The sequence below is a fragment of the Phaethon aethereus genome, assembly GCF_964289735.1.
Source record: "Phaethon aethereus genome assembly, chromosome: Z".
Lineage (NCBI taxonomy): Eukaryota > Metazoa > Chordata > Aves > Phaethontiformes > Phaethontidae > Phaethon > Phaethon aethereus.
Window position 1 is genome coordinate 76,099,125 of NC_138577.1, and position 16,279 is coordinate 76,115,403.

At 44.5% G+C, this 16,279-nt stretch overlaps 1 protein-coding gene across 1 annotated transcript in view; it reads right to left on the reverse strand.

Annotated features, from left to right (window-relative positions):
• TEK (TEK receptor tyrosine kinase) overlaps positions 1-16,279 on the reverse strand; it is a gene marked incomplete at both ends in the record, with an annotated part of 44,878 nt that overhangs the window by 10,580 nt on the left and 18,019 nt on the right. Inside the window, 8 exons of the mRNA XM_082013023.1 lie at positions 696-830; positions 2,402-2,563; positions 2,945-3,086; positions 3,375-3,529; positions 4,541-4,669; positions 5,401-5,541; positions 7,513-7,644; positions 12,887-13,039. Of these exons, the coding sequence (XP_081869149.1) occupies positions 696-830; positions 2,402-2,563; positions 2,945-3,086; positions 3,375-3,529; positions 4,541-4,669; positions 5,401-5,541; positions 7,513-7,644; positions 12,887-13,039 (1,149 nt within the window). The remainder of the gene's footprint in view (positions 1-695; positions 831-2,401; positions 2,564-2,944; positions 3,087-3,374; positions 3,530-4,540; positions 4,670-5,400; positions 5,542-7,512; positions 7,645-12,886; positions 13,040-16,279) is intronic.

The following is a 16,279-nucleotide window of genomic DNA, read 5'->3' on the forward strand; positions in this document are numbered from 1 at the left end:
AGTTATCCCCAACCACTTGCCCTACCTTGGAGTGACAAAGGGTAATTCTCCCAGCCACCCCACCCAATTTGGCAGAAATTACATCTAAGAGGTATTGACAGTCCCAAATTATCTTATCAACAGCTGTCATGTCAAGAAAAATGTCTCTTCGCTGAGCTGGTGTTGCAGATGCACTTCTTAAATGTGAGAATCCTGCTCTTTCGCTCTCTTGTGAGATAGTTCCTGGTGCAATCCTCATTTATTTTGTACGACTCTGTTCAGTTTCAGCTGTATCCTCAGTGGACTGAAAACTTTTCTGCTTGTTCATACATCTTCATTTTTAAAGTAAACTGATCTAATACTAAGAGGAAGGACTGATCTGGTATTAGGAGGAAGGACTGGCACGCAAAAGAACTGATTTCTGTCTCCAACTCTGCTTCACAGCCAGCCAAAACATGTAAATTTTCCTTTCCCAGATCCCCCATCCATAAATAGGGAGAATAATAGCTCTGCCTTTTCCTGGCTTTCTTCACCTCCGATTTTTTTTCTTTTTCTTTTTTTTTTTTTTGTCTGAGATTATTTTGAAAGACTGTACATAGTTTTCATGTCCAGCTGCCTTTGCTCAAATGAAGGTGCTCTGGCAGAGATCAGGGAACAGATCACAGAGAAAAACAGCTGAAACAGCCCTTTTGTGAAAAGCCGAGATGATGACTTACCAAGTGCAGCTGTCGTGAAGCTCGCCTGTGGTCCAGGATGGCCTTCTCCACCTTCCCCTTGCCGACTCAGCTGAACACAGAACTGGTATTCTGTTTTTGGTTCCAGATTGTCCAGTCTTTTGGTTCTGCCTTTTACTGACAACAAAAGGACAAAATAAAGCCATAGCCCATGCTGAAAAATGTTAAGGAATCAAAGGTTTGGAAAATATTCCTGAACCACTACTTATTTTTAAGTTAAGCTCCAAGCCGGCATAAAGGATGTTTCCATCCGCCCCTCCTTCAGGACAGAACAAGACTGCTTAAGGCCATGTGCATTGCGTATGCAGAACTCGGGTTATCTTGAATTACTAACAGCAGCCATTTGTTACTTGTTAAATTTCCTGCAATATTTCCTATAATATTTTAGGCCTTGCATAAAATGTTGTTTTGGGTTTGTGTGGCAAAGTTTTGGTAGCAGGGGCTGCAGGGTTGCCTTCTGTGGGAAGCTTCCCCCATGTCCAACAGAGCCAGTGCCAGACGGCTGCAAGATGGACCCACCACTGGCCAAAGCCAAGCCCATCAGCGATGGTGGTAGCACCTCTGGGGTAACAGAGTTAAGAAGGGGGAAAAGTTGCTGTGTAACTGCAGTTTCAGCTGGAGAGAGGAGTGAGAGTATGTGAGAGCAACAGCCCTGCAGCCCCCAGGGCAGAGCAGGAGGGGCAGGAGGGCTCCAGGCGCCGGAGCAGAGGGTCCCCGGCAGCCCCTGGGGAAGCCCACGGGGAGGCCGGCTGTGCCCCTGCGGCCATGGAGCTCCCCGGGGGAGCAGATCTGCACCCGCCCCCGGGGAGGGCCCCACGCCGGGGCAGGGGGATGCCCGAAGGAGGCCGTGACCCCGTGGGCAGCCCGCGCTGGGGCCGGCTCCTGGCAGGGCCTGTGGCCCCGTGGGGAGAGAGAGGAGCCCCGGCTGGAGCAGGTTTGCTGGCAGGACCTGGGACCCCGCGGGGGCCAGGCTGGAGCAGCCTGTTCCTGAAGCACGGCACCCGTGGGGGGCCCAGGCTGGAGCAGCTCGTGAAGAACTGCAGCCCGTGGGAAGGAGTCACGCTGGAGAAGTCCATGGAGGACTGTCTCCCGTGGGAGGGACCCCAGGCTGGAGCAGGGGCAGACGGTGAGGAGACCTGCCCTGAGGAGGAAGGGGCGGCAGAGACAGCGTGTGATGGACTGACCGCAATCCCCATTCCAGACATGGTCAACCCACCACAAATGTTAAGACAGGGCTGGAAGAGGTCATCTAACTCAAAAGCAGCCTTCATTTTGTCCATACCATTCCTGATAAATATTTAGGTAAGATATTTGTCTGACCAGAGGGCACAATATACACAAAGGAAGAGTGTAAATGCTCCAGGATGTCTCCGTACTGCTCCTTGCTTTTGAAAACCTACTATTTACATGGGAGTTTTCAGCAGCAGGGCCCAACACTGAATACTGTTTATCTTAAGGAAGGAGGGGGGAATGCTTTGGTTACTGAAAACTGGATATACACTTTTGACTACCATTGGTGTACCATATCCACATTAACAGTACATGTAGTGATATACAAAGAGTCACGCATCCTGTCATAAAAGATTTAACTTTTATGTATTGTCGCGTCTTTTGAGTCTAGTCAAGAGCATTATGTTTCAGCATGCAGCTGAAATTTGTGATTAAGGAATTAAAGAATGTCCTCTTACCTTCCACAGACATCCAGGACTGATAACGTTTTGCTGGCTTGTACAGGAGTTTTGTTGACACAACAGGTCCATCTCCAAGATGTAACTCAGCATTGATATCAATTATGAGAAAATTATGTCCACTGTCTGTCAGCCTTGGGGCATACTGTGGCACTGGAGGAACTGAGCAAGAATGCAAGTATTAAACCAGTCTTTTAATTCCCCATATCAATAAAACCCTGTTATTATTCTAGAGCTACAGGAAAATAGGAAACATTCTTCAAAACTCTTGCAAAGTAGATAGGAGTTTAAACCCTAAAACTGACAATTGAGATCTTTCAAAAAAGCCTTGGGTTTTCTTCTAATCCTTACAATCACACTTATTTTTTCAATACACATAATTAGTATGTTGCTTATAAAGGGCTTCTCTTTGTATTCTGTCTGTAGACATTCATTCAGACATTGTCCTGCAGTGCAGAGAACACAAAGCTGTGCCATATTAGAGTACAAAGCTGCCCTTAAAAGCAGAGAGGCAAAGATATTTGAAGAGATTCATGCTTTTACCTTTCACTGTAACTTGAAATGGTTTCTCTGCCATTCCTGCTACTGTCTGCACACTGCAGACCCAGGTTCCTGTATCACGGGGTTGGATTCGATTAATTGTAAACATGGCTTCAGAGCGATTACTGGTAACAATTAGGGCAGGCTGAAATGACAAAAGACATATAAGGCCCTAAAAATGTGGGCATTTTGGGAATATTCCCATAACACTTTCTCACAGCTTAGGATCTCATCTAAAGTCTAGTGATGTCAATAGAAAGGGTCTACAATGGCAAATTCCATAGTTTCATGTGTGCTCCAGTTCATGAGTTCATTGAGGTATCTCAGAATATCAAAATTTCATGTTATGTTTGAAAAGCATATTGTGCATTAACTACAGATAAAGTAAATATAAACATCAGAAATAACAGGAAGCAAATAATCAGAAGCCTACCCTTAGGACAGTTCCATCTTGCTTCAAAAGTTTAAATTCTTCAGATTTAGGGAGTGGCATCCCAGTTGCTATACAAAAAGGCTTGAACTCGACGCCAGAATTGAGTTCTACAGGATCCAGTAAGTTTTCTATCTGAGGTGAAAGATCTGCTGAACCTACAGAAGATACCTAGTATTTTAATGTCAGCCTTCAAACAGAACTTTAAAAAGAAAGCACAAAAACAGGTTTAGGTGTACAAGAAGCGTAGGCAGCATAGGTGTCTGGTTCTCCCTTCACGCAATGATCACGGTTACTGAAGTCAGGACAGTTACAGCAGTGTAAATACCATGTCAGAAGGAACAAGCCCTGTGTCCACTCTTCTTTCTTTTCCCTTCCCCTCTCTTTTTCACTGACATTCTAAGCACAGGCAGTCTAGGTATGCACACATTTTGTACTGAGTCTACAGTATCTATTTGCTCTCCATTTTGGTTTAAGAGCAGTCAGATCACAATGCTAGTAGTTTGGCTGGTTGGATCATGATCTTATTTCTTTGCTTGTTTTTGTGCTTGAAATAATTTACAACAGGGGATTTGTCACTCTATGTATCCAGCAGAAATAATAGATGCTGAGTGCATTGTAAAAAATACTGCGTGAGAACTTTGCCTGAATCTGAAGAGATTCTGAATGAGGTATGTTCAGTTTTGCAAGTTTAACGCTCAATCAGAGAGACGGAGCTGTTTTAAACTCTGGCACTGTCTTGGTGTCTCAGTCATCAATTTCAGATATGAGGGACATAGTATAGGAGCGTATGCAAATGAGTAAGAGGTAGGTAATGGCAAAGTACCATAAGCCTATCCAAAAGCTGCTCATGCAGGTAGGATGTGCAGCTTCTGTCAGTAATAGATATTAAGGTCGGTGTCAAACCCTATGGAGTAAGGTTTGAAAATCTGTCTCTAATGAAAGCAAAATCAGATGAAATGGTAGCATGCCAGCCTCCTAAATGCAGTAAATGGGGCAGAGGCTTAAAAACACTGTATTGCAATAAAGACGTACAGAAGTGCCTGGGCCCCTGAAATCTAATTGTCAGAGCAAGGATACCAGCCTGGAGTGGAAATGCTGTACCAGCATGAAGATCTGTTTCAGTTACACTGGGAAAAGCCATTTACTACCGTGTTACCTTGCTTTACCTTCTTTTTCACATTGCAGACCATGCCATCCGAGGGAGCAGATGCAGCCCTTAAATCTGTCACATGTCCCTCGCTTGTGACAATTACATTTGAGTTTGCAATCCGATCCATAAAATCCAGGTTTGCATTCTGCAAGTACATATGTTTCCAGTTAATGTAAAGGTACTAGAATGTCCTCCATTAGTTTTCAATCTCATGCATCAATTCTCCAGTAGGGTTTAGTTCCCTCAGTTGGGCTGAATTTGAAACTGTATGTACTAGCACTAAATCATCCACAGAGCATCCTAACATGCTAACGTCAAAAAAGTAGACCACATCTGTATCCATGCCTGTCATTTGTAGATTAGATGCCAATGTGGAAGCTTTTTCAGTCTCCACTGTTGTTTCACTTGCACTGTGGTAGTGTCCAAAGGCTTCATCAGAGTTACGTCACCATTGAATGAGATGGCACATATTCATAAAGGAAGATGTGCTTCATGTCCCAAAGAGGTTGCAGTCTAATTGAAACGAACAAGGCTGATTATGCTCAGTAATGCTCAGCAATGGATATATATTTGGCACCAAATTGCACAGTTTGACTTGTAGGAATACAGCAGGACTGTAGCTGTTAGAGGATTTTTAATGTCTCTGTAAAACATCAATTCATTTTGCAGAATAATTAGAATAGTTTTCAGCTTTACTACGTCCTTCTGAGAATCTGACATGGTCCTCTGAGATAGTATTATTATCCTTCTTTTACAGAATGTGAATAATATTGGTTTTTACTCTCCTCTGTCAGTTCCCTTCTATATTTCCTGTGTGCAGCACACTAATTTCTCCACTGCGCTCCACTCCACTGTTCCTCATATTTTTTACTATACCTTTATCACATTCCAGTCCCATCCATCCTGTGGCACAAGAACAACCATAAGGATCTGGTAGACAGAACATATAGTTTCTGCAGCCATAGTTTTCTTTACAGCTCTCTTCACATGTTTTGCCAAATGTATTGGCTCCACAAGCTATTGAAGGAAGAGAAGGAAAGAATAGCCCAACAGCATTAAGTCCACAAAAGAGCTAATGCTTCTAATGATATAGCTTTAGACCACAGAAATAATGAATTAAAATAAATAGCATTTTTATTATTCTGGGCCAAGGTCAATTGTATGAGGTTTAACAAGGCCAAGTGCCAGGTCCTACACTTCGGTCAGAACATGCAATGCTACAGGCTTGGGGAGGAATGGCTGGGGAGCTGCCTGGCAGAAAGGGACCTGGGGGTGCTGGTTGACAGCCAGCTGAACATGAGCCAGCAGTGTGCCCAGGTGGCCAAGAAGGCCAACAGCGTCCTGGCCTGTATCAGCACTAGTGTGGCCAGCAGGAGTAGGGAAGTGATCATGCCTCTGTACTTGGCACTGGTGAATCCTGTGTTCAGCTTTGGGCCCCTCACGACAAGAAGGACTTTGAGGTACTCGAGCATGTCCAGAGAAGGGCAATGAAGCTGGTGAGGGGTCTGGAGAACAAGTCTTAACAAGGAGCGGCTGAGGGAACTGAGGTTGTTTAGTCTGGAGAAGAGGAGGCTGAAGGGAGACCTTATCACTCTCTACAATGACCTCAAAGGAGGTTGTGATGAAGTGGGTGTTGGTCTCTTCTCCCAACTAACTAGTGATAGGACGAGAGGAAATGGCCTCCAGTTGTGGCAGGGGAGGTTTAGATTGGATATTAGGAAAAATGTCTTTACCAAGAGAGTGGTCAAACACTGGAACACGCTGCCCAGGGAGGTGGTGGGGTTACCATCACTGGAGGTGTTCAAAAAAATGTGTAGACGTGGCACTTCAGGATGTGGTGTTGATGTTGGCAGTTGGGCATGATGGTGTTGGGTTGGCAGTTGGACTTGAAGATCTTAAAAGTCTTTTCCAACCTTAAAGATTCTATGATTCTATTCAGATACTAGATATATTAACATCCATAACAACTTAAGCCATGGCTGCACTAATAGTTAAGTTCAGGCAGCAGAAACAAGTATAACTTTCTTCCATGTGAGGACCCATCAGCAAAGCACCCATTGCTTTGGATATGAGAGGACAGAGCTCCAGCAATAAATGATCTTTATAAGTGTTTTTAATATAAAATGGACAAACAGTGCCATGAAAACCAAATATTCTTCTAAGAGATCAGTGCGTTTGAAACTGCCAATCTCAAGATTTTGCTTTTCTTGATAAGATCAGTGCTATATTAGAGTGGTTCAGATGTCAACTATTCCAGTAACCTAGCTCTAGTATTTGCAACACTGCAATTCAGTCAAAATATTAGGATACATACTTAGCATTGAACCCAAAAGTTGCTTGGAGAGATCAGAGCAATGTGATGCCTGCTATAATTCTTCCAGAATCCAAACTAATTGTCACAGACACAAATAGGCACAGACATATACTGTTGATATGCCCATACAGAGACAAATCACCCTGTGAGCGTGTTAGCAGCTTGTTCAGAAGTAGCCAGGGAATCTCTAATACAGGGCTTCATTTCCCAGGGCCAGGGTATCCTTAAGATCTCCTATTCTACCATGCAATTAACAGTCAGTCATACTGATTAAGCATACTGATTTCAGAGGAATCATAAAACAGTGGAGGCTGGAAGGGACTTTGACAGATCATCTGGTCCAGTCTCTTGTGGGAAAAGGAGCCTAAATGAGATTATCTAGCACACTGTCCAACTGTATATTGATCAAAAAGAGTTGGAAACATTCATCTTCCCTAACAATATAATCTCTGCTAGAGAAGAGAGGGAGAAGTTAAATCACAACTACAAGAATAGCCTTACTAATTGAGGGTTCGTCTCACCCAACACTGTCCTGTCTCCAGCACTAGCTGTAAATGCTATAGCTATAAAGACTCTAACAAGGCTACTCCATTTGGTGCTTCCTTCAATAATCTGCCAACATTTGCTACTGAGAACAAATTAATAAGCAATCTGTGAAAATAATATTTGCTTACCTTTCTCACATGTTTTTCCCATAAAACCTGGAGGACAGATGCATTCCCCAGTATCTTCATGACAAATGCCATTGTTCGTGCAGGAAGGGCAGTGGGAGCTACAGGAAGGGCCCCATTTCTGAGCTTCACATCCTTTTACGGAAAAATATGACATATTTGTTGTCTTCTTATTCAGTAACCAATCAAGTAGTAAAATTTTTTTAAATTAAGACAAACAGTAAAATACATTAAAATATGATCCATAGGGACCTGCCAAAACCCCATCCAACTGACCTAATGTAAAGAATCACTTTTTTCATTGTGGAAGTGCCTCTATTTCTGCATCAGGACTGCTGCAGAGTACACAGTAATACTACATAACATCTTCAAAGAAGGAACTGGAGAAATCTTCCTTTTTTGAAATGAGAGAGAGATTTTTTTAGTCTGTAAGAGTAAGTTCGGAAGTCGACAAAGATGTTATATTTAAGATTTTTATTCTTGTAGGATCTGAGACCTACAAAAGGTCCAGTCTTCACCTGAAGCTGGCTGTACTGGTAGTAAGCCAACAGGACCAAGCCTGGTATCACTAGCATTGTGCCCACATTTGACAAGTCGTGTTTGGGTTTTTTTGTAACAATATTTTTCTTGGAAGTTCATTAGACCAGATTCACATCTGTTGTTTCTTTACTGTCTTCACTGGGTCTTTATAACAAGGACCAATCAACTGGTGACCTGTTTCTGGAACAGTTGGACTAAGAGAAATCAGGGTTTTTTTAATGTCTGTCATGATTTTCTTTCCAACATCATAATTTAAAATGATACTGCTACCATTAATCCTGCCAGCGAGGGTTTTGATACTGTATATATGATTTTTTCATGCAAATGCTTAATCTAACCCTACAAGATGCAAAATTCTTTGAACTGGTTTTGGAATTGGTGGGAGCTGAGAGACTCAATACTTTTCAGTATTTGTTTTGTAACAATGTTTCTTACATCAGAGAAACTGACCTTCATGCCTTCCTCCAGCGTAAAGCTAGGGCTGAGCAGCTAAGAAATTGGGAAGTCCTGAGGCAGGCTCACTAAATCTGGGTAATCCAGCCTTGGGTCCACTTAACCAGATCTCAGCAAGCATTTAATGAATCAACATGGCACTTGGAGCTCGCTCTCTTTTTTCTCCCAGAACGAAATTCCTACACATGGATACTTTAAAAAAACAACTTTGCTAAAAATCATCAGTCTGTCTCTATAACGCTAATTCAAAGAAAGACAGAGCATGTGTTTGAGCAGTGGCATGTAATCATCCATTCTCTTTACTGTTAGTGTGTTCCCTACTACTCTCCTTGACTGTGCTCCAGGAGTTTTCCCAATAGGCAGGATGGGCAAGACAAAAGTCTACTTCAAGGCACGGGGCAGAATTTCACAGAATCACAGAATCACTAGTTTGGAAAGGACCTTCAAGATCATCAAGTCCAACCATTAATCCAGCACCACCATGTCCCCTAAACCATGTCCTGAAGTGCCACATCCACACGTTTTTTGAACACTTCCAGAGATGGCGACTCCACCACCTCCCTGGGCAGCCTGTTCCAATGCCTGACCACCCTCTCAGTGAAGAAATTTTTCCTAACATCCAATCTAAACCTCCCCTGGCACAACTTGAGGCCATTTCCTCTCATCCTATCGCTACTTACTTGGGAGAAGAGGCCAACACCCTCATCGCCACAACCCCCTTTCAGGTAGTTGTAGAGAGCAATAAGGTCTCCCCTCAGCCTCCTCTTCTCCAGATTAAACAACCTCAGTTCCCTCAGCTGCTCCTCATAAGACTTGTGCTCCAGACCCCTCACCAGCTTCGTTGCCCTTCTCTGGACACGCTCCAGCACCTCAACGTCCTTCTTGTAGTGAGGGGCCCAAAGCTGAACACAGGATTCAAGGTGCGGCCTCACCAGTGCCGAGTACAGGGGCACGATCACTTCCCTACTCCTGCTGGCCACACTATTCCTGATACAGGCCAGGATGCTGTTGGCCTTCTTGGCCACCTGGGCACACTGCTGGCTCATGTTCAGCTGGCTGTCAACCAGCACCCTCAGGTCCCTTTCCGCCGGGCTGCTCTCCAGCCACTCCTCCCCAAGCCTGTAGCGTTGCATGGGGTTGTTGTGGCCGAAGTGCAGGGCCCTGCACTTGGCCTTATTAAACCTCATACAGTTGACCTCTGCCCATCGATCCAGCCTGTCCAGGTCCCTCTGCAGAGCCCTCCTACCCTCCAGCAGATCAACACTCCCACCCAGCTTGGTGTCATCTGCAAACTTACTGAGGGAGCACTCAATCCCCTCATCCAGATCATCTATAAAGATATTGAACAAGACCGGCCCCAGAACGGAGCCCTGGGGAACACCGCTTGTGACCGGCTGCCAGCCGGATTTAACACCATTCACCACAACTCTCTGGGCTCGGCCATCCAGCCAGTTCCTCACCCAGCGAAGAGTAAACCCATCTAAGCCACGAGCCGCCAGTTTCTCCAGGAGAATGCTGTGGAAGACGCTGTCAAAGGCTTTACTAAAGTCCAGGTAGACAACATCCACAGCCTTTCCTTCATCCACTAGGCGGGTCACCTGGTCATAGAAGGAGGTCAGGTTGGTCAAGCAGGACCTGCCTTTCATGAACCCATGCTGGCTGGGCCTGATCCCTTGGTTGTCCTGCACATGCCCTGTGAGCACTCTCAAGAGCAACCACTCCATAATCTTCCCTGGAACAGAGGTCAGGCTGACAGGCCTGTAGTTCCCAGGATCCTTCTTCCGGCCTTTCTTGTAGACGGGTGTCACATTGGCAAGCCTCCAGTCTTCTGGGGTCTCCCCTGTTAACCAGGACTGCTGATAAATGATGGAGAGTGTCTTGGCAAGCTCCTCCGCCAGCTCTCTCAGTACTCTCGGGTGGATCCCATGAGGCCCCATAGACTTGGGGGTGTCCAGGTGGTTTAGCATGTCCTTGACTGCTTCCTCCTGGAATATGAGGAGTACATTGTGCTCTCCATCCCCGTCTTCAGCTCAGGGGGCTGAATATCCTGTGGATACCTGGACTGGCTATTAAAGACTGAGGCAAAGAAGGCATTAAGTACCTCAGCCTTGTCCTCGTCCTTGGAGACAATGTTCCCCCCCATATCCAGTAGGAGATGGAGATTCTCCTTGCCTCTCTTTTTGTTGTTAATATATTTGTAAAAACATTTTTTATTATCCTTTACGACGGTGGCCAGACTGAGCTCTAGCTGGGCTTTTGCCTTTCTAATTTTGTCCCTGCTTGACCTAACGAGATCCTTGTACTCTTCATGAGTTTCCTGCCCCTTCTTCCTCCCTGAGTCCCAGCAAAATCTCCCTGTTCAGCCAGGCCGGTCGCCTTCCCCACCAGCTCTTCTTATGGCACATGGGGACCGTTTGCTCCTGCACCTTTAAGATTTCCTTCTTGAAGGCTGTCCAGCCTTCCTGGACCCCTTTGTCCTTCAGGACTGTCTCCCAAGGGACCCTCTCAACCAGTGACCTGAACAGGCCAAAGTCTGCCCTCCGGAAGTCCATGATAGCAGTTTTGCTGACCCCTCTCCTTACTTCACTCACAACTGAGAATTGTATCATGTCATGGTCGCTAAGCCCAAGATGGCCTCCGACCACCACATCTCTCACCAGTCCTTCTCTGTTTGTAAACAGCAGGTCCAGTAAGGCACCTCCCCTGGTGGGCTCACTCACCAGCTGCGTCAGGAAGTTATCCTCCACACACTCCAAGAACCTCCCAGATTGTTTCCTCTCTGCCATGTTATACTTCCAGCAGATGTCCGGTAGGTTGAAGTCCCCCCCAAGAACAAGGGCCAGCGAATGCGAGACCTCCGCCAGTTGCTTATAGAATGTCTCATCTGTCCCTTCATCCTGGTTGGGTGGTCTGTAGCAGACTCCCAGCAGGATATCTGCCTCATTGGTCTTCCCCCTCATCCTTACCCACAAGCACTCTACTTGTTCTTCACAATCTTTGATTTCTATGCAACCAAAACACTCCCTAACATACAGAGCCACCCCACCACCTCTCCTTCCCTGCCTATCCCTTCGGAAGAGCTTATAGCCATCCATTGCAGCACTCCAGTCATGAGAGTCATCCCGCCATGTTTCTGTGATGGCAACTACATCATAGCTGTCCCGCTGCACAATGGCTTCCAGCTCCTCCTGTTTGGTGCCCATGCTGCGTGCATTGGTGTAGATGCACCTGAGCTGGGCTATCGATTTAAACTCTGGCACGTTGAACCTACCCCTAGGTTCAACTCTAGTGAGCCCGGTTTTATCCCCTCCCCCCTCCAAATCTAGTTTAAAGCCCTCTCAGTGAGGCCTGCCAGCTCATGAGCAAGAATCCTTTTGCCCCTTGGCGTCAGTTGCACTCCATCAGCTGCGAGCAGGCCCGGTGCCGTGTAAACCGCCCCATGGTTAAAAAACCCAAAATTCTGACGACGGCACCAGCCCCTGAGCCACGTGTTGATCAGGTGTGCTTTCCTGTTCCTTTCAGCGTTCTTCCCCGTCACTGAAGGGATTGACGAAAACACTACCTGTGCTTATTTATGGATAATCCTTCTGCTGTGCAGCTTGGCAGAGTAGAGAACAGATCTTGGAACATTTTATTTAGTAAGGTGGAAATAGCTTCAAAATCCAAATTTGGGGCATTATATTGGAATATGATTCCTGGAAGTATCCTGTGGATGTTAGCAAGTAAAATACGTTTTACCTTCAGAAACATTTTGTCCGTAATGTAAGATACTTGAACAGCTATTTATTTTTAAGTATCGGTTTCATATTTCTGTCCAAGTTAATAGACTCATACTTGATAAAAATGGACATAGCAGCATGAGCTACACAGCATGTAGAATATGTAATGACAAAAGTCCACCTGTATTGTAAACTGGTCCTGTCATGTAATGCTGGCGTAGTTAGTGAAATTACAATAATGTATGCTAAAGATGGTAAGTCATAGGATAAATGGGGTTTGGATATAGCCCACCATAGAGAACAGACATTTGAAAATTTCTATTTTGTGCTAACCCACATCTCATATTCATGGGAGACCCAGTGCCACCTTCTTTGTCCATACTCACTTGGTGTTTGAATAGCTGAGATGCTGAGAAAAGAGCGAGCTGTCTTGGCAATACCTAAGATGAATTGAACATAAATTTGAAATTTTTTTCTCTCTCAGCTGCTTAAATCAGTATCAGCTTGTACCAAAGATCCTTGGGAAATAAATTTCTTCTGACATAATCTGATGGCAGCTTATGCCAAGAAAGATTTTGGCCCTTATTTGGGCACAGTATAAGTCTCATTTCAGATTCGTTGTGACTTTAAAGAATTAATCATCAGCACACATTAATGGAACTTACGTCTTACAATAAGCCTTGTGTAAGCAGAAGTAAAGAGGTTTCCTCCTATGTATCTGGCAGAGTAAACCCCTGCGTCCTGTGGTTGAACTTGAGGATAGGAGACTTCCAGCTCCCCCGGCACCTCATGCCTGGGCACAGAGTGGATGAAGGAACCTGGGGAAGGAGCACACAGATACAACAAGCAGAAGTGAGTTTGCACTGGTTACTGAGGAAGGACAGTTGGGATGAGCTAAGCAGCAGAATCTATTTAGTAGTTATGAATTTGCTGGTAGCTCTTTAGCTACACTTGTTTTTGATAATTGGAGAGGTGCAAGTAAAAAGGAGGAGAATTCAGTATATGAACGGGACAAACAACTTAGTGTTCAGTGTTGCTTTACAGGAATGTTGGTAGGAGTCTAGTGGTTAAAAGTGTTCATTTTGTTTCTTGGACTTTCCTGAAGTGAGGTGTGATGATCTGTAAGGAGCGTAGTGTGGCTGGAAGGAGTCAAATTGCAAATGCCAACCAGGCCCTATTTAATCTGAGTAGCACAAAGATTTACTTAGCAGACTGAAGCAGGAAGAACACAGCACAGTTTTATCTTTTCTTCCCAGACTTAACATGTTTCTGTCTCTTCTATTTTTTTTTCATCAAGGGAGCTTATCTGTGTTATGCTAGGCTTGCACTGATTGATCATACATGCTTGCTAAGTAAGGTAATCTTCTCCCATCCTTCTGGATCACCAATTAACAACAGTTGCTATGAAAGAGAAACTGCATCCAGTGGGCTTCAGGGCTCCTGGGAGTCCTTCAATTCCATTTTGTTAGAGCAAGGCTGCTGCAGTTGGCTAATGGCAGGTCCCACCAGCTATCACCAAAACACATATACACACGCTCATACACACTGTACCGACAAAGCCAGCCACCGACAGACCCACACAGCAGATCTGTGCCATTACAGGTACTGCACATGCACACAGGACTCACATACACACGAACAACCCAGACAGCCCAATCCTATTTCACTTGCCAGCTAGTCAGGTTTGCTGGCAGATCATGTACTCTGTAGATCTTACACTCACTATATATTCTTACACACCCAAAACTGGGTCTTAGCTGTCCTGGACCTACAGCCTCTCTAATAGCTGGCTCTCAGACCTCTTACCCTACTTGCTGGTTAGCATGGCTTGAAGTTCACTAGTGTCACACATGTGTGCACACACACATGCATGCAAATGGGTCCCTGACGTAACTGGCCTTAGGCACTTAGTCCCCAGACATACAAGCCCCTTTGACCGCTGGCATGTGTTTCCAGTTACTAGGAGTCAAACCTGTCGTGCTCTCCAGCCCAGCCTGAAGGTCATTAGCAGATTATACATATGCGTACCAGGTAGAGAGCACACTTATGTTGAAGAGTAATTAAGAATAGAGTTTAGTAAGATTGGAACAACTTTAGTGCAGTGGTTGGCCAGACCAGAGGCACCTTTTACCTGTCTCCTGCCGCATTTTCCCATGCTTCTTCCATTATGTCACACATGCTCACAGTCCCTCGCGATCATGCCATAATAAGTTTGCTCTTCTCCCTGAGACCCATGATAATCCTGCTCCCCGCTTCTAATACCTCAAAGCTCTGTCTAAAGCTGCTCACGGCTTTGTGTTGTTCCCTCAGTGACCCTTAGAAGCTGGAGAGCACTGCCCGTTGGTGTTTTCTCTGTCATCTGCTACTCCTTAGGGCTTGTGTGTCTGTTTGTTTACTACTTCTCTTGTTTCTTGTCTTAGTCTTTCATGCTAAATTACCATTAACCAGATTATACTCCCACAAATGAAATGCCTTTACCTTCTACATCCCTTTACAGTTACACTGATAATGAAATAACTTTTTTCACTTTGCTGAAATAATTTAGAAGGTAAACAGCGTCAGGCAGGACCTTTACTGTCTGTGATACTATCATACATGCTATCATACTATCAATTTGACTATAGTCAAATTTCAGGCACCCTACAAATGTAAAACTTTGCTGAGGGTCATAATCAAAATAGCAAAAGGATCTTGGGTCAGTTTAGTCTATGACAACTGACAACACATAACAGTTCTTCAAGAAAACAGGGCCAAAGAAAAAGAGCAAAGAATTAAAGGAATTATTTCTGAAACGGTGGGGCTTTTTTTGCATATCTTTTGAGTTACAAACTGCAAAACAAACTTGGCAGCAACTTATGCTCACAGTCTGTTAGCCAGGTTTGTTTTTTGTGGCTTGCTTTCCAAGATGGCACGTGTTATGTCAATGTCTTAGAGCAATCTTGTTTAGCAGAACAGTTTAATTCTCTAGAAAGCCTTTGTGAGGGTCTGCAAGGGGGCAGGGTACTTTAAATCACTGAAGTGAAAGACTGCAAGAGTTAAATGTAACAGAACAAGTATTTTTACTTCTTTGTCAGCTGCTGTATCAGGAATACTCAGGGATGCTATTTCAGCTGCAATCTCAGATGGAGAACTTGACCTACTGTCCAGAGTCATGGTTAATTTAAGACTCATTGACAAATTTCCAGTTGGAATCACAGCTAAGGCAGCACCATGATGTAAGCACTCCTGCTCTGATATATCAGCTGGTTCTTGTATGAGAAAATGCTGACAGGAGATCACAAAATTTCCCTGGGGACCCTGAAAGGACAAGTGACGGCAAGCTTTCTGCTCCATGCACTGCCATAGCTGAATCCCTGAGGAGCAAAGAAACAGGTCCTTAAGAAACTGTGCTTTGCATATTGCCTTTTTAAAGGACACCTTTTGGCTATTTCTGTCTTCCAGCCTGTAGAGAAGTGGTCCAAGCATTCAGTAATGGGTTGAGGCTGACCCACTGCATGTGTTCTTTTGCAGCGTGCTGACACTTCCTTACCTTATCCTGCTCTATTTACACCCAGTTTGCTGTAGCTCACTGTAAGCTAGACTATGAGTCGACAAAGATGGACCAGGACATTATGTGTGCTTTCCACAACTATAATTTGTTGGGCTCTAACATTCTGATTAATTATGAAGGCACTGTGAGTTTTAGTGTCCGGTATTTTACTACATTTCTACAGGAGGCAGATAACAAACTGCACATATTTCCAGGTGTCGAGCAGTAGCAACACACAGCTCAAACAGTGAGTTACATGTGATTTAGGTGGCATGTTACATAGAAAAGCTGGTGTCATAAATTTTACAAACTGACTAATTTTTGTAGTTGAATGAAATAAGGATTAGTTTTTGTTGACAGTTTTGCCTTTCTAGTAGCATATTACTAGTGCTTAATTTCTTAGCCTGAAGAGCATCATAGAAGATAAATGGCCTCTAAAAGCCATTTGAAGAAGGAAAGGTATGCACTTGAAAAGCAGTAGAAATGCAACAAAAGATGCAATAACTAGACCTTCAGAGTGGCAAAGTAA